The sequence below is a fragment of the Pistacia vera genome, unplaced genomic scaffold (genome assembly GCF_008641045.1).
Source record: "Pistacia vera cultivar Batoury unplaced genomic scaffold, PisVer_v2 Contig630, whole genome shotgun sequence".
NCBI classification, from domain to species: Eukaryota; Viridiplantae; Streptophyta; class Magnoliopsida; order Sapindales; family Anacardiaceae; genus Pistacia; species Pistacia vera.
In genome coordinates this window covers 209,737-233,092 of record NW_022196480.1, presented here as the reverse complement: position 1 = coordinate 233,092, position 23,356 = coordinate 209,737, and the positions used below count along the sequence as shown (strand labels likewise).

Genomic DNA, 23,356 nt, shown 5'->3' with positions numbered 1-23,356 from the left:
CCGGTGGAAAATGTAGAATAAGAATATATGCCTATTAAAGGCTGCTGCAAAGGAAGGCTGAACTTGGAAGTAGAATAAAGCTAAAGAGTGTCTAGTTCAGGGGCGGATTTAGCCCCTTTAAGGGTAGGCCCAAGCCTACCCTCAAGTTTTTTTAAAAAAAATTATTAATATAGAGACCCACAAAAATTGCTATTACCATATAACCCCAGACTCATCCCAAATTTAAAAAAAATGAGAATTATTATGCATATATCTAGGCCCACAAAAAACTTGTTATTAATATATATATTTCGAGCTCATATCATATTAAAAGTTTAAAACTTTCTCCACTCTTCTTTCGGCTCTACTTGTTTTTTATGATATTATCCTCAAAATTCTTTACTCTCTCATTCTTTTCCTCATACTATTCAATCTTAAAACTTTTAAGACTGAAATTGTTGAAGCTTTCACTACTCAAGATGTCACAATTAACTCTGTTTTTTGTTTTATCAGTTTTAGGTATGTATATTGCTCATTTCAATTTAGTTTATTTTATGGTTGAATCATACTTTTTTTTTTTGGAGATTTTTTATTCTAATTTAAGGGGAAAAAACATGGATCTTGTGAGTTTATTTTGTGTATTGTGTCTAAGAATGAACTTGTTTTCCCAAATTAAAACTTTAACTATATTTTAAAAGACGTTATTCTTTACCCTTCACCCGCCACTTTCCTATATTTCAAATGTCACTGTTCTGCTATTCAAAATAAATAAAGAAATTTGAGTTACTATCTATATTTATATTAAGAATTTTTTTTTTTTAATTCATATATAAAGTCAATGCAATGTTGATTTGATTTAAGTTTTGGTTGACTTTAGCTTAGATTAGGTCTGATCAAAATCATGAAAATTTATATTATAATCTTTGGAAGCCCAAAAAAAAAAAAAAAAAAAAAAAAAAAAAAATTAAAAGAAGGTTTTGCTCAAGGTTTATTTAATACATTTATTCAAAATTTTGCTTTTCATGAATTTATTCAAATAGGAAAGTATAGCGTTATTGCATTCTTTTTTCTCAGGTTATTGATATTGTATTATTTTATTTGCTTAAGGTTTCATGAGTTTTTAAAGTTTTTACTAGTTGTTTAACAAACAATGATGGAGCCGCGGAGGCCCCCTCGATAAAAATCCTAGATTTGCCACTGGCCAGGGGCGGACCCAGACCCCTTGAGGGTAGGCCCAGGTCTGCCCTCAACTTTTAAAAAAAATTAAAAAGTTAAAAAATTAAAAAGTTAGGTTTTGCCTTTTTTATATTCAAATTTTTCTTTCCCAATTCCCAACTTCCCTTCCCTTTTACATGCTGATTTGAAGTGATTGTAATCCATATTTTTGTAAACCTTTGTGTATTTTACTTTTGTTAGAATTGTGATTGAGCTTTAAATTTATGTAGAATATTTTTGGTGGATTTGTGGTTATTGTAAATGATAATCCTATTTTTTCCTATGATTTTGCATTGAATTTCGATAGGATTTAGGATACTTCTCATACAATTTAGGCTATAATTGTTACCTAATTCTATTAATTTGTCTTTTTAGGCCTAAATGATGATTTTGAGTATAAATGATAGTTTTGAGCATAAATTGCGTAATTTGAGCTTGGAAATTCAGAATGACCTAATTTTAGAAGCTTTGGAAAGCTAAGAAGCAGAGCTACAACTTTCATGTTTTGGGTTTTTCCTAATTCTGATTGGACAAGGGTGAAAACTTGGCTTGAAGTCATGAATAGTACATTGGAAACCGAAGGAAAACGTCTTTGGCCGTGCTTCAGTATTTCTGCGATAACTTGAGCTATAGATTCAGATTGTTCTGATTCTTAAACAAGTAGAAAGATAAAATAAAGGGCTACAATTCATATGTTTAACACTTTTCCATATTCAGAGTCTTTCATGCTCAAATTTGGCCCGAAAGATTCTCACCACGGCTAGGAAAAAGCTTCGTTGCGGTGAAACTGCGTCAGATGTGAAAAATAAAACGACGCGTTTTGGCTTGCTAAGGCTTGGTCCTTAAGTGAAAGAGGTATAAATTAGCATGAAAATGAAAGAAAAAGGGTCTTGGTTCATCATTTGGAAGGCAACTTTTGGAAGGAGAAGATTATTGAAGATTTGGGCTTCAAATTAGAGAAGATTTCTCAATCTTTTGCTTGTTTTTCAATGATGAATCTTGATTCAGTCTGTTTTTGTTATTTTATTTTGTTTTTGAGTAAGAATTGAGTTGTTTAGCTGAGGTTTGATGTAACTTTGATACAATGATTCAAATTTATATGAATTGATTTACTTTGAGTTTTAATTTCATGATTGAGTGTTTATCTCTTTGCTTAATGACTTTTGGGTGCTTGATTACCATTCAAATGTGTGTTGTTCACAATGAGACTGAGAAATGATTTGTGATTGTGCCTCTTGGGATAAATACCGTAGATTAAGCAAACGCTAGAGATAGATTTAGCTATTTATGAAATCTAGATAAAATTCCATAAAGCTTAAAAGACTTTGAGCTATTAATTTTCATTAAGCTTAAAAGACTTTGAACTATTAATCTTCATTTTGTTGGGTGCGGAAACTTAATAGGGATAAGTAGGAAAATATAGCATGAGAATGTATATTTTACAACTTAGGGAATTCAATTTTCAATCAACGAATTAGAACTTGGGTAATAGATTCTATGATTTGAGTTAGTGTATCTAGGTGAAATCAACACCCTAGCTTTTTTTTTAGCATTTTGTTTAATTAGTTAAGTTGTTAGGTTTTGCTTTAATTTCATTATCATTCATTTATATTTTCTTAAATTGTATTTAGTTAGTTAATTTTCCATCAATCCAATTTATTGTTGTTTTAATTAGGACTTAAACTAGAGAAATCAGTACTTAGTAACACTATCTTCGTGGGAACGATACTCTACTTATCACTTTATTACTTTTTGCGACTAGTGTACTTGCCACATTTGCATGTTTGTCAAAAATACGCATTAGTAAACTTTTTTGATTATATTGGATTTAAGTGGATCGTTAAATTCCCGTGGTTTTTTTATCTCTTCACATTGAAGAGGTTTTTCCACGTAACAATTTTCTTGTGTTTCCTTGTGAATTTGATGTTATTTTCTTATGTTTTCACTAGTTGATTAGCAAACAGTGGCAGAGCGAGAGGCCCCCCGGGCAAAAATCCTGGGTCCGCCAAAAGTTTTGTCTAATGCTGCTGCAAGGTCTGTCTAGTGTTTCCTTCTTGTGTGCGTCTTGAGTTTTTTGGGATTGTATATCCGTGGCTCCTTTTGTGTAGTTAGAACCGTTGGGGTTTGTTCAAGGTTCTTCCCTAAGGGACCCTTTCCCTTGTTAGGTTGTATTTTTTTCATTATTTTATACAATTTCCAGTTTACCCAAAAAATCATGCCACATTTGTTTGTATATCGAGTGGTGTTGTACATAAAACTCTTGTATGCAAAATAATGTGGTATGATTCAACAGAAAAATATTAGGGAGAGGCAGAGATAGTTACATTCAAAGTGATAATCTTGAAAATTACATCAATCTCAAACTAACTATTGTGGTTACAGGTAAATGGTGACAGATAACATAAACAAACAGAAATCAATTACTTTAGAGCCTAAGCATTAGGCTATGGATGATAAGGAATGGGAATCAGGCGCAGATCATTTTTCCTTCTGAGTGTCGCACCAAAGGACTCGGTCATGTCCAAATCTTCTTTCTTCATTCCATCAGAAAGTTTCCAGTCAAAATGATACAGCAACAATGCTAGTGGGAGCTCCACATTGGCAAGACCAAATGAAGCTCCAGGGCACATTCTCCTTCCAGAACCAAATGGGAGATACTCAAAATTGATACCCTTATAGTCAATAGAACTATCAATGAACCTATCAGGATCAAAACTCTCAGGTTCATTCCAATATTCTGGATCTCTTCCAATTGCCCACGCGTTAACCATGACTTTGGTATCGGCAGGTACATTGAACCCATTAATCTCACATTTCTCTCTACAAACTCTTGGAACTAAAAAAGGAAGAGCAGGATGCAACCTCATAGTCTCTTTTATCACTAGTTTCAAGAACTTCATTTCAACAATACCTGTTTCATCAACCTTTTCCATTCTATTATAGACTTCCCTCACTTCAGCTTGTGCTTTTTCCATCACTCTTGGATTCTTTATCAATTCAGAAATTGTCCACTCCAATACTGTCGAAGATGTCTCGATGCCAGCACCAAACATGTCCTGGAAAAGGAGTTACATGATTCTGAGTTTAACCACTAAAACACTAATTAAAAACAAGAGCAGAGATTAAGTTTTGCATTCAACTCCAACAGGTGAAGGTACTTACAAAGATCACCGCTTTGATGTTTTCGTTAGTTAATGGAAATTGAAGATCGTTTTGCTCCTGAAGTTTCAAGAGAACATCAACCAGATGTTTATCTCCTTCACTCTTTTCACACTTCTTGCGTTCGTTGATAATGCTTCCAACTACTCTGTCAGATTCTTCATGCAGCTTCTGCAAATAACGATTCGTTCCACTGATGGATCCGAGCAATTTAACGGAAGGAAACAGATTTGTAATAGTAAACCCTCCCAGTGCCTTTGCGATATCCTTGACGGCAGATATGAATAGTTCTTGGTCAGCTTCACGCACTTTACCAAAGGCTGCACTGGAAGTCACAGCATATGTTAATTCACAAATTTTATTCGAAAGGTTAATCACTGATCCTGATTTTGATGCAATCCAATCAATTAGCTTAGCGATCTCTTCTTCTCTCACTGATCGGAAAGATTGAACTCGTTTCGTGCTTAAAAGTTCCAATGTACAAATCTTCCTTAGCTGTCTCCAGTAATTACCATATGGTGAGAATACTAAATCAGTATAACCATAAGATAAGATACTTGCTGCTCGATTATAAGGCCTTGATGCAAAGTTTACATCATGAGTTTTCATCACTTCTTCCGCAAACTTTGGCGATGAAACAATAATTGCAGAAATTTCTCCAAGCTGTAGATGCATAAAGGGTCCATATTTCTTGGCCAGATCTCTGAGTCTGCGAGTTGGTAGAGAGCCTACAAGCTGGTGCAAATTTCCAATCAGAGGCAGTTTCGGTGGGCCTGGAGGTAGATTTGAAGCTTCATTAGTGTTTTTGAATGTCTTCCCTATTTTGAGGACCATGAGGATAAAGAGAAGAAAGGTGAGAAGGATTGAGAAGTTGGAGAATATGAGCTCCATGAGAAAGTATAGTGAGGATTGGACTATGAATTAAGGATTTGCCAGAACCATCTATATAAATAACTACTCCGGCATTGCATCAGCTTTTGAAATCTCCACGTAGTTATTCCTGCCATTAACAGACAAGAATAAGACAGATGATATTTATTTTCTTGTTATTTTCAACTATTTATCAGAAAGATAATAATGGATGATTAATTAAAGACAAGAAAGTAAAAACTGAAAACGAAAACTCAAATCACATGTGTTCATGAATGTAGTGATTCATCAAATAGGACAAAAAATGGGTGAATGGTTTAAATGTGTTGATAGCTGGCACGTTCGAACTGGACCTTGTAGACAAACATTAGGGACACCTTTAAGAACTAAAGCGTGGTTTACCAAAAATGGAAAGATTTTCACTAGATAAGGAGAACAACAACCATACAATGATCTTTAGTATTCTCAGCTTCCAGGTCTATCTCTCCTGTGTTTGGGATTTTGCTCATAATTATAACATGAAAGTAAAACTTATATATATACTAATTACAAAAATACAATAATACCCCAAATTAGAATTACAAAATTGCCCTCAAAGAAAACAAAGTTTCTTTTTTTGAGCCAGACATCAACAAAATGAAGGCACAATCAGGTCCATTCTTCCAAGATCTTGAACCCCAAAATCTTGTTGTAGTACTTAAATGAAAAATATTGATCTTACCAAACTCGCTTGTTTTAAATATATTTTGAGTTCATATGAGACGTCTCAATACATGCTAAAACAAACACAACAGCATTAACAGTTTCTTTAAGAACTCTGAAAAATTTAAAGGAAAAGTATGAGAATAATCAGTTGAACTTGAAACTAAATATACTTTGGAGTTCAAGGAACAAGAGGTAATTTTCTTTTGAATTGATAATGAAATGATTGATTTAGATCCTGACTACTCTATTGGAAACTCACTCCTTTTATTTCCATTTTGCATACTTGTAAGGATTTGATTCCATGGTATTGAAGGGTTTGGGGAAGAATCAATCTGTAGAATCTTTTGAATAAGTTGGGATATTCAAAATCTTGGAGTGTTTATATGGTCTTATCATAGGATTTCTGAAATATTATTGGAGTTAGAATTACGAGCTATTTCAGTTTGATAAATGTTGTAAGTTATGATATTTATTCAGAATAGTAATTGCCCTGTTTCTTTAGTGCAGTTAACTTGTGTTTAATAATATAGCAAGATTATTAATCATGCCATGAATCATAACAATATTAAGTCATGAATCATGCCATGATTAATTTCTCCTTCTAATTACAAGTAAATCAACCAAATTGAAGAAGTAAAATTAAAATATTTCGCAATACATATATTTATCCAATAAGATTTCCTTTGTCTAAATATTCATATAATAACTTTTTTTTTTTTTGGATTTATTAATGATTTAAAGCAAATATCAATATTAAATAATTTTAGGTAAGACTACTTAGGAACTTGAGACTTGTACAAAATAATATGTCTAGATTTCTTTATAATTTAGAAGAATCCAGGCTAAACTAATCAAATGGATTATCTATTTTTGGTGGCCAATTTAATATAAGGGTAGTGTTCCAAACATTTAAATTAATTTATTAAAGCTAATATATTAAATCTGACTTTATTTATTTATTTATTTTTGAGTTCACTAAGTTTAGAAGATGAGATTAGATCAAATATTTAAAGTACGAGTATGACAGATTGGATTCAAGTAAATTTTTTAGAAATCAATTAAATGGATTTAGCTAGTTGAGGGTTTTTCTAGTAAAAAAATATATCAATGCTTACGTTTAATCGTACCTATCCATATCATGTAAAACTCATCCGTTCATTCATAAAAATTCTATGCTAGTTCCGTAAATAGGTGTAGATTGAAATACAATCTACTTGAAAGTTTATCACATTAGATTTCAACATCACATTGTATTCCTGCAAATTATCAGATTTTAATATTATTTTCAAACACAAGTTAATATCTTCTTTTTCTTTTTTTCTTTTTTTTCTTTTTGTCTTTGCCACCGCATTTCTAGAAACTAAAAAAAACAATGGTTAACCGGGTTGGCAAAGCTGGTTAGCCATCGATGCTCAATTTATAAGTGGGTAAAATAGTTTCATAGGATGTTAATTTTAAAACTGAAACCTATATTTGAATTCAATACTATCTTAGTTCTTGTTCGACATAGAAAAAAATAAAATAAAAATTGAGACAAAGACCTTGACTGCAGTGTGAACCAGGTCATCAGCTTTTACTTAAAAGTATTTTTTCTTAGTGAAAGAATATATGGTGTCCACAATATGGGGTAGAATTTCTCGACGGTGGTGCTTTCCAAGTTTGTCGTTTTGTTGAGAAATTCAACACAATTTTTTTGCAATATTCTACCCCATGATGTGGACACCCTATTCTTCCACTGAGCAAAAGTGATGTAATTATGTTAAAGAAGAAATTAATTAGATCTAGTAGATAAGGTGAGGAGGTCCACCTCTGTCCTCTGAAATGAATACAAGACAGAGACGTCTTACTTTTGTTAAGGCTAACAAGACTTAGCATACATGCATCAGTCAATGCGAGAGGACAAGCAATACTAGTGAACACATCAAGAACTTAAAAAAAATTTTACTTGCTGAGCTTGAAAATAGAGGGGAAGACATTCAAAGACTTAAGTTATGTACTATGAGTTCCCTATATATTTCAGGTGTTTCCGAATTATGAAATGCATGACATAATACCAGAAACAATGGGGTTGTCAACCTTGAATATAGTATTTTCACTTGTTTTCCTGATCTTATTGTTATCATGTCGCGATCTTCACTTTATTTTGCTTCTAGTTCTACTCAAGATGCGTTGGTTAACGTCCATCAGCATAGTTAAATTTATTTTTTGTTATGTAGATATTAGTTTTTTTTTTTTTTTTTCTTTTCTGGTTATTCGAAAATAGAAAGAAGAGGCCTTGGTCAGTTGGTGTAGGATTATTCTTAGTCCTAAATGATATTTCCTCGAATCATATATAGCAAAGACCAAGATTGATCAATAATTCATGAAATAGTCCTCACTATATGAGACTGGAAAAAGCATTTACTTTTTAACGTGCATTAGCCACGGGTCAAGTCTCCTTACATAGTTTACGTTGTATTTTCCTTCAACAAAAGTCTTCTTTAGCCTGAGTTTAGTCTTTGTCAACACTAGGGCCTCAATTGCAACTTTTTGAAATTGGAGAACCCCACTTATAATTCATTTTGAGTCAAAAGATATCTTAATTAACCTCAATTCAGTCGATAAGATTCCATATGTAATTTCTTTCGGCACTTAGCAAATAACATTTGTAATCTACAAGACATCTATGGGTGACCAAGACTTCAATTAGTTTCTACAATAGTGACCCTCCATTTCAGAACAATAGAATAAAAGAAGCTCTCTAGTATCATTTCAGAATTCGGAGATTCATGTGCTTAGAATTTTACTATTTTCATTACTTGCAGATTTATAATAGTTTGAGAGCTAAAATATGATTGATACTAGTTTGATTTGAATATTTTATTTTGAAACTGAGATTATCACAACAAGGGAGATTAGCAAAAAGAATTCAAAACAAGAGATTACAGTCAAGAAATTGAGAAAGTAACGAATTGAAGTAATACAGAACTTTCCGAATTCACAAAACTAACAAGGGAGATTAGTGAAAAGAATAATTATTTACTAAAAATTGATCTTAGTGTTCACACAGAAATTGTATCAAATATATATATTCTAGTTTTCTAGACAATTTATTGACAAAGACAGTGAGTTCCAGCTATAAAGATCCATTTTTTTCTTTTCCTTTGATGACTTACCGAAATCCAAAAGAAAGAAATAGGATAATGCATTTTAAATTGATCTTTAAATTGATCAATATATAATAATTAAATGTGAGTGTTTGGAAAGTAGACACATTAAATTATTGTAGTCAATAGACCAAGACATTGGTGCTAAATAAATTATTGAAGTAATCAGTCCCCTACCCGCATTCCTCACGGCATGACCTAAAAAGATTACATAATTGTCATAAGTTAACACATCAAAAGATCAATAATATTATTAGATGTGCAAAATTTGTGATTGACTGTCAATAAATAAAAATGTTATAGAAGAGTAGGTCTTGACCATGCATGAGTTAAAATACACATTTGGTAAGATAACTTTGAAGCTTATGCATGTAAATTCATATCTAAATAGGATTCAAATTATCTTGAATACTGACTTAGATGATGTGTTACACATTTTCTCTTTTCCATGCTAATTTGGTGATTTTCTATTTCAAACATGCTTATTCTACACAATGCATAAAATATATCTATGCTTTTTTACTTTTAATCAAAGGCATGTGGAAAACTAAAGCATAGAATCAAGACTTCGGTGTGAATTGGAGACCATTTTAGCACCAAAAGACAATTTTAACTTTTACTGTGCAAGTGATGTTTAATTTGCAAACCGTTCATGTTCGAATGATGCAACTTTTAGTACCACAAAGTGAAATTAGACAATATTGAGTGGAATTCACATAATTTTAAAGTCTTCAGGATGAGTGTAAAAACAATCTATGACATAGATAGTCCTTAAAACTTATGGTCATAACATCATAGTCATATATTAATTTCCACGCCTACTTTCTCTCCATGTAAGGCCCCATGTTGAATGTAGAAATTCTTTGGTATAATAAGTCAGTCTTGTGCTACTTGCTAATTTTCTTTTGAATTGATAATGAAATGATTGATTTAGGTAGAATTGATTTAGATCCTGACTACTCTATTGGAAACTCACTCCTTTTATTTCCATTTTGCAGACTTGTAAGGATTTGATTCCATGGTATTGAAGAGTTTGGGAAAGAATCAATCTGTGGGATCTTTTGAATAAGTTGGGATACTCAAAATCTTTGAGTGTTTACATGGTCTTATCATAGGATTTCTGAAATATTATTGGAGTTAGAATTACGAGCTATTTCAGTTTGACAAATGTGATATTTATTCAGAATAGTAATTTATGGGGCCTCTGGCTTTTCAACCCTGCCCTGTTTCTTCAGTGCAGGTAACTTGTGTTTAATAATATTGCAAGATTATTAATTGCTTTATTATAACAATATTAAGTCATGAATCACGCCATGAGTAATTTCTCCTTTTAATTACAAGTAAATCAACCAAATTGAAGCATTAAAATTAAAATATTTTGCAATACATATATTTATCCAATAAGATTTCCTTTGTCTAAATATTCATATAATAACTTTTTCTTTTTCTTTTTTTGGATTTATTAATGATTTAAAGCAAATATCAATATTAAATAATTTTAGGTAAGACTACTTAGGAACTTGAGACTTGCACAAAATAATATGTCTATATTTCTTTATAACTTAGAAGGAAGACGTTGCTCCAAAATATGATTTTATTATTATATCTTATTTTTAGAAGAAATAAAACTTTTGTTCCTTGCAAGTTCCAGCCTAAACCAATCAAATGGATTTTATATTTTACCATATCTTATTTTTTTGATGGCCAATTTGATATAAGGGTAGTGTTCCAAACAATTAAATTAATTTACTAAAGCTAATAAATTAAATCTAACTTTATTTATTTATTTATTTTTGAGTTCACTAAGTTCAAAAGATGAGATTAGATCAAATATTTAAAATACAAGTATGACAGATTGGATTAAAGTAAATTTTGTATAAATCAATTAAATTGATTTAACTAGTTGAGGATTTTTCTAGTAAAAATATAAATCAATGATTAAACATGTAGAACTCATCCATTCATTCCTACAAATTCTATGCCAGTTCCGAATATACGTACATATAGATTGAAATACTATCTACTTGAAAGTATATCACATTGGATTTTAACATCACATTGTATTCCTGCAAATTGGTCAGATTTCAATATTATTTTCAAACACAAGCTATATCTTGTGTGTGTGTGTGTTTTTTTTTTTTTCCTTTTTGTCTTTGCTACCGTATTTCTAGGAACTAAAAAAAAAAAAAAAGTTAACTGGGTTGGCAAAGCTGGGTGGCCATCGATGCTTTATTTATAATTGGGTAAAATAATTTCATAGGATGATAATTTTAAACTTGAAACTTATATCTGAATCAATACTATCTTAGTTCTTGTTAGATATAGGAAAAAAAAAAAAAGAGACAAAGACCTTGACTGGAGTGTGAACCAAGTCATCAGCTTTTAGTTAAAAGTACTTTTTCTTAGTGAAAGAATATATGGTGTCCACAACATGGGGTAGAATTTCCCAACAAAATTGGGATCCACGTCGGTGGTGCTTTCCAAGTTTTTTGATTTTCCGAGAAATTCTACACAAATTTTCAGCATTCTACCCCATGATGTGGACACCCTGTTCTTCCACTAAGAAAAATTATGTTAAAGAAGAAATTAATTAGATGTGGTAGATAAGGCGAAGAGGTCCACCTCTGTCCTTTGGAATGAATACAAGACAGAGACGTCTTACTTAAGTCTAACAAGTCTTAGCGTACGTGCATCAGTCAATGCCAGAGGACAAGCAATATTAGTAACCACATCAAGAAGTTATAGAAATTTTTACTTACAAGGCTTGAAAATAGAGGAGGAGACTATTCAAAGACTTAAGTTAAGTAACATGAGTTGCCTATATATATCAAGTGTTTCCGAATTATAACACGCATTACATAATACCAGAAACAATGGGGTTGTCAGCCTTGAATAGATTATTTTCACTTGTTTCCCTGATCTTGTTCGTTGTAATGTCACATTGCTCACTTTATGTTGCTTCTGGTTCTACTCAAGAAGAGTTGGTTAACGTCCATCAGCATAGTTAAATTGATTTTTTAAGTAAAATTAATTTTCATTATTCCAGTTCGTGTAGATATTAGTTATCTTTTCTGGTTATTCAAAAATAGAAAGAAGGTCTTGGTCAGTTGGTATAGGATTATTCTTAGTCTTGAATGATAATTCCTCGAATCATATATAGTGAAGACCAAGATTGATCGATAATTCATGAAGTAGTCCTCATTGTATGAGACTGGGAAAAGCATTTACTTTTTGACGCGCAGTAGCCACGGTTGAAGTCTCGTTACATAGTATACATTCGATTTTCCTTCAACAAAGGTCTTCGTTAGCCTAAGTTTAGTCTTCATCAACACTGGGACCTCAACTACAACTTTGTAAAACCGGAGAACCCCACTTATAATTCATTTTTAGTCAAAAGATATCTCAATTACCCTCAATTCAGTCTAGTCAATGATAAGATTCCATATGTAATTTCTTTCGGCACCACTCGGAAAATAACATTTGTAATCTACAAGACATCTATGGGTGACCAACACTTCAATTAGTTTCTACAATAGTGACCCTCCATTTCAAAAAATAGAATAAAAGAAGCTCTCCACGGATCATTTCAGAATTCGGATATTCATGTGCTTAGAATTTTACTCGTTTTATCACTTGTGGATTCATAATAGTTTGAGAGCTAAAATATGATTGATACTAGTTTGATTCGAATACTTTATTATAAAAAAATTTAGTTGGCCATTGCATGAGCCCTGTCCTGTTTCTAACACTTTAATTGCTTAACATCTACCAAGCAAAAAATTATTTCATTCATTCAGTTATCAATAATTTGGCCAGGATGGTTACAATAATAAGATTAATTTCACCTCTCACAAATTATATCCATAAACATCTCCAATCTGGAGAAAGTGGAATGCATAAAGCATATGTTTCACAACAAGAGATTACAATCAAGAAATTGAGAAAGTGACCAATTGATGTAATACAGAACTTTCCAAATTCACAAAACTAACAAGGGAGATTAGGGAGAACAATAGTTATTTACTAAAATAGTTATATTTATATATATATATTCTAGTTTTCTAGACAAATTGAAGATCCATTTTTTTCTTTTCCTCCGATGACTTACCGAAATCCAAGAGAAAGAAATAGAATAATGCAACAAAATTATATTTAAAGTGATATAGTTTTTCTTCATATGAAACAGTTTATATGAATATAAAATAATTAATGTGAGTCTTGGAAAGTAGACACGTTAAATTATTGTAGTCAATAGACCAAGACATTGGTGCTGAATAAATTATTGAAGTAATTAGTCCTCTACCCCCTTCTTCACTGCATGAGCTAGAAAGATTGTATAATTGTTAAAAGTTAGCACACCAAAAGATCAATATATATTATTAGATGTGCAAAATTTTGTTATTGATTGTCAATAAAAAAAAAAAAATGTAATAGAACAATAGGTCTTGACCTTGCATGAGTTTAAATACACATGTAATAAGATACTTAGAAGCTTATGCATGTAAACTCATATCGGAATAGGACTAAAATTATCTCGAATATGACTTAGACGGTGTGTTACACGTTTTCTCTTTTTCATGGTAATTTGGTGATTTTTTATTACAAACTTGCTTATTCTACATGGTGCATAAAATATATCTCTGCTTTTTGACTTTTAATCAAAGGCATGTAGAAAAATAAAACATAGAATCAAGACTTTGTGGAATTGGAGACCATTTTAGCACCAAAAATAACAATTTCAATTTCTACAGTGCAAGTGATGTTAAATTTTCAAATTGTTCATGTTCGAATGATGCAACTTTTAGTATCAAAAAGTGAAATGAGACAAGATTGAGTGGAATTCACGCAATTTTAAAGTCTTCTGAATAAGAGTGAAAACAATATGTGACATAGATAGTCATTTAAAATTTATGTTCATAACATCATAGTCATATATTAATTTCCACACCTGCTCTCTCTCCATATAAGGCCCCATGTTAGTTGAATGTAGAAATTCTGTTGGTATAATAAGTCAGTCCTATGCTACTTGCTAATTTTCTTTTGAATTTTTCATGAAATAACTGATTTAGGTTTTTGTCAAATATTTAATTTTTGGGTGTCAAATGAACTTAGATGGGAAGTAGTCAATACTTAAGTCTCTTTAGATACATTAACCTTACGTTTGTCATTAATTTCTGCAGAAAAAATGTCATGAAGACTTCCTACGCGGTAGTTAAATTACTGGGGAAGTCATATAGGCCTTTCCCCATTGCATCAGCCAATTAAGATGCTATAATTTTCAAAACGCGTAAGAAGGCGAAGGCTGGAGCAAAAGATGAATATATACCGAGATCAAAACGTAGGCACTGGATTCAGTAATTTTGTTTGCATTTAAACCAAGTAACCAATATGGTGTGGCCTCCAGGCTTATTTATATTTATATAAATTTATGCGTTTGAGAAAATAGATTTAAACTAAAGAATATTAAACTTCATAAATTCCTACAGAAGATATATCTCCAACAGCCTCAATTCAGTCTAGTCAATGATAAGATTCCATATTTAAACTCTGATCTCCCTTTTTTTCAGATTCCAATAGCCTCAATTCAGTCTAGTCATAGGAATATGATCTGTGACTCAAAAAATAGATAGAAACATGGGAAATTTAAAAAAGATCCACATTTTGAGTCCATATTTGGCAATCCCCTAAATGTCCACTGAATTTCAAGAAATAACAATAACCATACATATATCAACATTTTCATCTTAATCATCTAAACTCCCCATTACAACATTTGTGGTCATTTGTGCTTTTCACTTCAGCGTGTGACTTACTGCTCAAATTAGAGTATCTCAATATTGACCATACAATAGGAAGAAGAATTTTTTTAATTAATATGCTAATTGGATGATAACAATCAGAATATTTTCAACTGATTACCTTCAAATTTTACGTTCATAAACATTTGCATTCAAGATTAATTAATAACTCATGAAATAGTCTCTCTATATGAGATTGAGACTGAGAAAAGCATTTACTTTTTGACATGCATTAGCCATGGATTAATGTCTCCTTACATAGTTTATATTTACATTGGATTCCTTCAATTTATAATTCATATTTATGTTGGTGGCATTAATGACTAAGTTTTCTACTATTAAGACAATAAAAAACAAAGAATAACAACAGTCCTTCAACACAAGTCTTCATTATTCTTTTAAAGTAAAAAATGTCAAGTTAGAGGCCATTTATGAGGTTTATAAGGGTGTGAATTTTGAGAGTAATTTTTTTTATAAATTGGTTTGTTACTCCATTTTTGAGATGAGATAAGGTGATTGAGTTTGAGAAAATACAATTGCAGTATCCATGGTAATTTATTTCACTTATTGCTAATTTTATTAACTTCATTTTTCAAAGCTTCAAACTTATTCTACCTTGACAGCTAAAACATTGGTTTAACGGGTTATACCGATCGTTTACCATGAATATTTCATTGATCCACCAATCATTACAATAGAATGTCATGGTTCTTACAATGCAGGGGAAGTAATTAACATCCATGTGCCTGCCTTATGAGGAATTTGGGTTTGAGATGAGACAATGGAGATCCATGGTCGACCAAATTAACATCAAATTTGCAAGAGGCATACAAACCCTAAAAGTCTAACCATGTCGAGAAATGGGTTCATGGCACCTGATCATCACCCCAATGTGATACTTGTGTAACATGTAAAACATGCATGTGAGATTTCAACACTTGGGCATGGCAAGGCATAAAACGGATATGGAGAAAAGCATATTTATTTCCCAACATATAATAAATGATAGTCATGTCGCCTCAGTTTCAATTTTTGACTTCAATTGTAAATCATGTGGAACACAATGCCTTAGAAATTTCCGTGTCTCCGCAAACCTCCAATTTTGTTTCTCATGTTGGCAAAGAAGATGAATTCCTTGTCTGAACTCAGATCACCAAAAGTTGTGTAGCTAAGTTAGCTTTCAATGTTGTAGGGCTTATGGGGTCGTTGTGTCACTGTGCTCCCTTGGGTTTTTTTCAAAAGGTCATTGTAAAGATCACTTGATAATATCAATGAAGGATCCATGTTATTTGGACAAAGGCAACTGCTATCGTAATTTTCACCATAAAGAAAAAGGGTATTACTAGATAAAACCAACTTGATCTCTTACAACAGAATTCCCCTATCATAAGCAAATAAAAGCACAATGCTCTTCTCTTGTAACGGAATGCCCTGTTTCTTACTATGCAGGGGGCAACAACACCCATCAGACTATCACCAGGGTGAACTTTCATTTTCTTTTTCAAGGAAGCTTAATTCAGCATAATTTGATAATTAAATTTTTTTTTTTTTTTTTTGTTTTTTGGTATGATAAATCTAGACTATATTCATCTCATCACCTTCACTATTTATATTTACAAACTTCACTAATCACAAAACAGGCAATTCTATTCTACTTTAAGTTTATCAAAAGATCATTAATTAACACTTAACATAATCACTAAAGTGAATAAAACAAAGTCTAGCATGATTATCCAATCCACAAAAGTGAACATCATTAACCTTTTGTAGCACCGACTGTGATCACATGTGTACTTCTTCTACAAAATGCGATTTACTGTTTAAATTGCAACCAAGAAAGTGACTTCACGTTTAGTGCATACACCTCTGCTTTTTGGTTAATTAATAGTCCAAGGATTTTATGCGCTAATTAAATTATTTGATGAATCCTAGAGCATTTGATTAAGTTGTTGTATGCTTAAGATGACGAAGACCATACTAGAATTTAATATTGCATTGCACTTGGTCAAGTTTAAACTCATGAATAATGAGTAGCTAATTAAACATATATTTGCTTTTGCACTAGTTTCTCCAAGGAATATTAATTAGAAAAAACTATCAATGTGGAAGTGGAAATGATACATTTTGATGAGACCAACGTTTAATTCTTGATTGTGTAAGTTGAAGAATTATTAAAAAGCATCATTGGTAAGAGTGAGAGATATTATCATGGTATAATTTTTTTTTTTTTTTTAATTGACTCAAGAAGATTTGTAATTTCTCACCGATCCACACCAAAAAGTTTAGATCATTCATTTTTAAAAAAATGGGGAAAAGAATAATGCTTTATTCTCTGCATGAACCCTATCCTGTGTTTTGCACATGGAAGACTTTACTTTTTGAAGTGCATTAATCACGGATTCAAGTCTCCTTAAGTTTACATTGGATTTCTTCCATTTATAATAGGATTTTATCATTTGCTTTATAATATCAGAATTATTGTTTGTATTTAAAAGGTATCATATATAAATATAACTTTTATATCGTTTCATAGTAATAATTATGTTTTTTTTTTTTCTTTTTATTATTTGTATAGTTTATGTCACTTATTGTTAATTTTATAAACTTCAGTTTTCAAAGCATCAAACTTATATATTCTACCTTGACAGCCAAAACATTGCTTTAACGGGCTATTCCGATCGTTTACCATAAATATTCCATTGATCCACTAGTCATTATATTCCTTCTTTCTTAATCTTTCATTCCATTAAATTTCTCCTTCTAATTACAGCTAAATCAACCAAATCGAAGCAATAAAATTAAAATAATTTGCACTTTCGTTAACATCCATCAACAGAGTTAATTTCTTTTAATTAAAATAAATTTTCATTCATTCAACAATGTAGATATTAGTTTTTTTTTTTTTTTTTTTCCCTCTCTTTTTGGTATAGGATTGTTTTGAGTCTTGAATGATATTTCTTGGAATCATACATAGCGAAGACCAAGTTTTGATCAATTATTCATGAACTAGTCCTCACGTTATGAGATTGAGAAAAGCATTTACTTTCTTACACGCATTAGCCACGATTCAAGTCTCCTTACATAGTTTATATTGGATTCCTTCAATTTATAACAGAATATAAGTATTGCTAAATAATATAAGAATTATTGTTTTATTCATGTTGCTAATTAAAATTAACTACCCTGACACTACATATTAAGATGACTCAAAAAATATTTTTAATGTTATTAAAACTTTTAATATGTATTTTTATAATTTCTATACAATACTTTTAGCAATTTTCTATGTATTTTCCAATAATCCCGTTGTATGCCTTGAATAATAATCTTGTTTCAAAGTTTATATTACTTGCCCTTACAAAATTATTTGTGAGTATACGAAATTAAAAAAAATTAAAAAATTAATTTATTCATATTGTAATTCTTTTTTTCCTTCAATTTTGAGATAAAATGTTATTAAAAATTCATTAGCTAGTGCATGACCAAGACTTTGATGTAGTAGTGGATGACCAAGACTTTGTTTTTTAACTGAGTCATTAATCATTATGCATCAATCCGGAAGGTAATTAATTTAATTTAATTTACTGATTCCCTTTATAATTGTTCATCTATAAATATAGATTGATATATCATCTTCACTTCTCATCTGTCCCAACAATTTGAATTGCAGTTTCTTTTGTTTTCCGCTGAAAAATATGTGGAGGTTTTTATGCCACAATCTGCTACTCCCCTTCCTTCTCTTCTTCAACTTGAATTTTCAAGTTATTTTCTCATCCCCTTTTAACTCTTCTTCTCTGTCCGCAAAACCTTGCTCTCCTGAACAAAGCTTTGCCTTACTCCATTTCAAGGATAGCTTTACAATTTATGCTTATGGTTATACTAAGACAGACTCCCGGGAAGAGGGTAGTGATTGCTGCTCATGGGAAGGTGTCACTTGTGATAGCTTCACAGGCCAAGTAATTGAAGTTGACCTAGCTTTAAGTGGACTTTATGGCTCAATATCTGGCAACAGTGGTCTCTTCCTCCTTCACCATCTGCAAAAGCTTAATCTAGCTTGCAATAATTTCAAACTAACCTCAATGTAATCCAAGTTTGGTCAGTTCATGAAATTAACACATCTTAACCTTTCGTACTCTGGCTTCTCTGGCCTATTACCAACTGAAATCTTTCACCTATCTGAACTTGTTTCCATTGATCTTTCTAGCAGTTATTTTTCCCTTCAGTTTCCAGAACTGAGCCAACAGGATTTTAGTAAACACTTGCAGAATCAAACAAAATTAAGTTATCTTCATCTTTCTGGTGTAAATATGTCTTCAGTTGCAGCCGGCTCCTCTGCAAACTTGTCTTCTACTCTCATATCTCTTGATCTCAGTGGCACTAATCTACAAGGCAAGTTCCCAGAAGATGTTTTCCACCGTCCATTCCTCCAGCGGCTAATTTTATCCGACAATTACTATCTCACTTGTAATTTACCGAAGTCAAATTGGAGCTGCACGAAACTCACTCACTTGGACTTGTCTTTCAATAACTTCATTGGCCAAATTGATGCCTCACCATCTAAACTTAGTGAGCTCACAAGTTTAGATCTCAGTCACAACAATTTTTCAAAGCAGATACCGGATGTTTTTGGCAACCTCAGCAAATTAACTCAACTAGATCTTTCATTCAATAGTTTCAGTGGTCAGTTGCCATCTTCAGCATTCAACCTCATACAACTTTCTCTTTTAGACTTCTCCAGCAATCAACTTGAAGGCCATATTCCTTGTCAAGTAAGTGGTCTTTCACTTCTCACTGATCTCCGCATGTCTGATAACTTTCTAAATGGCAGAGTACCATGTTGGTTGTTTACTTTACCATCTTTGGGGTCATTATACCTTGACAACAACAAACTCACAGGTCCAATTGAGGAGTTCCATCAGGTTGTGGGTCCATTGGAAACAGTTCTTTTGGGGAATAACAAGATTCATGGTCAAATTCCAAATTTCATGTTTGAACTTTTAAACCTTGTAGAACTTGACCTTTCATCCAACAATTTGAGTGGCTGTGTGAAGTCAGACATGTTGTCGAACCTCAAAAATCTCAGTTTTATTAACCTTTCCCATAACCCCTTATTGTCATTAATTACTCACAAAGCCAACTTTACCTTACCCAAACTTTTCAAGTTCAATTTCTCTTCTTGCAACATAACCCAATTTCCAATTTTCTTAAGAACTCAAGAAAGTTTGACACATCTAGACCTTTCAAACAATAGAATTTCTGGCAAGATTTCTGAACTACAATTGGAATTGCTTCACAATTTGGACCATTTGAATCACTCTTACAATTTTTTGACAAGTGTTAATTGTCCTAGAAAAATTTCAATGATGAATCTAATGGTTCTTGATCTTCAATCCAACTTGCTCCAAGGCCCAATACCTGTGACGCCAGATGGAGCTCCTATGGAAATCTTATCACTTTCCAATAATAATTTGACTGGAGAGATCTCGTCATGCATTTGCAACTTGAGCATTATAAAAGGTCTTGACTTGTCTAACAATAGCTTGAGTGGAACAATTCCTAAATGTCTAGGGAACTTTTATTATCTATCATTCTTGAATCTGGGAAACAACAATTTCCATGGTAGCATCGCCCAAACCATCCCAATTAGATCTATTCAATACCTTAACCTTAATGGCAACAAGTTAGAGGGTTCGATGCCACCTACTTTGGTTAATTGTAGTTATTTGAAAGTTCTAGATGTTGGGAACAATATGATTAAAGATACTTTTCCTCATTGTTTAGCAACCCTTCCCAAATTACAAGTTCTAATATTGAGATCTAATAGATTTCATGGTCCCATTGGAAATCCCAAGACAAGAGTATCGTTTCCTAAGTTGCGAATACTTGACCTCTCTCACAATTAATTCACTGGTTTTTTGCCAACAAGATATTTGGAAAACTTTAATATGATGCGTTGGGATAATCATAAAGGTTCTTTGGAATATATGGCAGAAGATATGCGTATTGGGAAAGAATATATTATCTCTGTTCAATATTATTCAATTATATTGACAGTAAAAGGTGTTAATAGAGAAATAGATAGAATTCTAACCATTTTCATGATGATGGATTTGTCAAACAATCAATTTCAAGGACGAATTCCGGAAGTAATTGGAAAGCTTGATTCCCTCCAAGTCCTCAACTTTTCTCACAATAACCTTACAGGTCATATTCCACCAATATTGGAAAATTTGACAGAACTTGAATCATTAGACCTCTCTTTTAATAGCTTTGTTGGAGAGATTCCTAATCAATTGACAAGTCTATCATTTCTTTCTGTGTTGAATCTTTCATACAACCGATTGGTAGGCTCTATACCTCAAGGAAGTCAATTTAATACATTTCAAAATGATTCCTACATTGGAAACTTTGGGTTGTGTGGACTCCCGTTGTCAAAGAAATGTGGGGATGATGAACCGCCATCACCAATACCGTCCATCTACCATGAAGGAGACGATGGTTCAAGCTGGTTCGATTGGAAAATCGCTTTGATGGGTTACGGATGCGGATTGGTAATAGGCTTGTCTATGGGATACATTGTATTCACAATAGGAAAACCTCTATGGTTTGTAATAATGGTCGAAAGATTGAGGCTCAGAATCATAACAAGAGTGAAGAGAACACATCCAAGAAGAAGAAATTAGTGACTTCAAGCGTTGCTCTTAAGAGGTGAGTGCTTCGGTTTTTACATCATATATTTTTATGCTTCTTCAAGAATCTGAATATAAACTCCACTATTAATTTTCAACATTTTCTTTCTTTTCAGAGCTAGGCACTTGACAAGAGCAATCGATTGAATCAGTATAGTCTATATATTATCTTTCAGCAGTATGTTATTTTGCAAGTTTTCATGGTAAAGCCACATTATCCAGAAAAAAGCATAAATCAAAAGTGCTTCAAGTGTTGTTGGAAAAAAAAAAAAAAATTTATTTGTTATTTGTGTTGTGAAGTACTTCAAGTTGATGGTAATCTTATGTTTTTCCTGATACATTTATTAGTTCTATCGTTAGTGTTTTATTTTTAAGCTTTTGCATGAGAACTTTTGCCAGCCTGAATATTTGACTGTTAGGCTCTTGAATTTTAATCTTGCATTCATGGGAGTTTTTAGTGAATAAGTTATGTATTGAAGAAACTTTGTGCTTTACATATTTATCTCTAATTCTGTTTAATCCTATTGTGTTTTATTAATCGTGGTATTCAGAGAGTTTTTTATATTATTTAAAATAAGTAAGGATATTGTTGTAATTTTAGAACTTACTCAGGGCAATCCTAGTAATTTATCGCAACACACTTGCCATGGTTGAATGGAAGAGTTTCCACTTTCGCTTCTCTAAATCTCCCATTTCAGCTGTATCCCAAAAGGCCCAAAATCTTCTCCCTCTCTTACCCTCAACAAAACCCTATATTCCGTTTATATCCCTTCTTCATTTTTCACTTTCACTAATAAACTCAATCCCAAAAGGGCCAAAACCCATAAATTCTTGTACATATCTCAATCTTTTCATTTCTCAAATTTTGACCGAATTTCCCATTAATTCTTGACTTTTAAATTCTGGGTTTCTTTTTCCTCAAATTATTTTTGCTGGGATTTATCAAAATTTCAATTTTTAATTCGTTTTTGTTCATATTTCATGGATTTTTGCTCTTGAATCTCCGGTTTTCAATCGACCCACGTTCGTTCCAACAATAAAAAACTCGTTTTTCCTCACCAAAATCGATGTTCTAAATCTCCTATCAAGATTTCACCCAGAATTCATCACTGTCCAAAGTTTCATATTTCTAGATTGCCCAAAAACAAAATTTTCGACACTAGAACCCACGTGAAACCAATAAACAATGTCACTGCAGAACTAGGTCGTGAAAAAAATGAAGTTTTGGATTCAAATGCAGAGAAAATTAAGATTTTGATGAAAGAGGGAGTCGTTTTAGGGGTGCTTGTTTGTGGGGTTTTGGTGTTTGTTTGCAAGAGAGTTTTTGCTGTGGAGAGTGCAGTAAATGCAGAGTACGGAGTTATTTGACAGGGCATATTGTTGTTGAAGAATGCTTGGCCTAAAGTTTCTCAGGTTTTGAGAGTGTTTAAAGAACAAGGTTTGGTTTTGGCTGTGCTTTTGGGGTTGTCTGCGTTCTATTCAGTGGCTGAGATGTCTATCACCATGCTTTGACCTTGGAAGGTATACAATTCTTGAGCTAGTCTGTGTTTGTTTACTGTATATGTAATTGTGTGTTCACAAATTATGCATTTAAGTGTTTGTTATTATTCTGGTCTTGGTAGTGTGTTAGCTTATTTGGTGTCATTTTGATGTTGGTGGTTTATTTCACATTGTGTTATTATTTTGAAAAACAAATTATTTTATTTTATTTATTCTATGCTGCTTTATCATATGTACTTATAAAGTACAATTATATAATGTTGTGTACAATATTAGACTGTGCTCCGTCGAGGTG

The 23,356-nt window shown here is 32.1% G+C and overlaps 2 protein-coding genes across 2 annotated transcripts; one reads left to right on the top strand and one right to left on the bottom strand.

Annotated features, from left to right (window-relative positions):
* Nucleotides 1-3,638: 3,638 nt before the first annotated feature.
* On the bottom strand, nucleotides 3,639-5,244 carry LOC116111254 (premnaspirodiene oxygenase-like). The gene is made up of 2 exons (XM_031397444.1): nucleotides 4,357-5,244; nucleotides 3,639-4,250 (listed from the first exon to the last, which is right to left on the bottom strand). The coding sequence occupies exons 1-2, from the start codon at nucleotides 5,242-5,244 to the stop codon at nucleotides 3,639-3,641; spliced, it is 1,500 nt and encodes a 499-aa protein (XP_031253304.1).
* A 13,935-nt stretch (nucleotides 5,245-19,179) lies between these two features.
* Nucleotides 19,180-20,775, top strand: LOC116111291 (receptor-like protein 33). The gene has a single exon (XM_031397492.1). It carries the CDS (start codon nucleotides 19,180-19,182, stop codon nucleotides 20,773-20,775), a length of 1,596 nt encoding a protein of 531 aa, XP_031253352.1.
* Nucleotides 20,776-23,356: the final 2,581 nt, after the last annotated feature.

What these genes read in the sequence shown, in the direction of transcription:
- LOC116111254 (XM_031397444.1), bottom strand. Translation starts at nt 5,244, where the DNA reads ATGGAGCTCATATTCTCCAACTTCTCAATCCTTCTCACCTTTCTTCTC. An exon ending in ACATCAAAGCGGTGATCTTT is followed by an intron (nt 4,251 to 4,356) that starts GTAAGTACCTTC and finishes CTCCTTTTCCAG; the next exon opens with GACATGTTTGGTGCTGGCAT.
- LOC116111291 (XM_031397492.1), top strand. Translation starts at nt 19,180, where the DNA reads ATGTCTTCAGTTGCAGCCGGCTCCTCTGCAAACTTGTCTTCTACTCTC.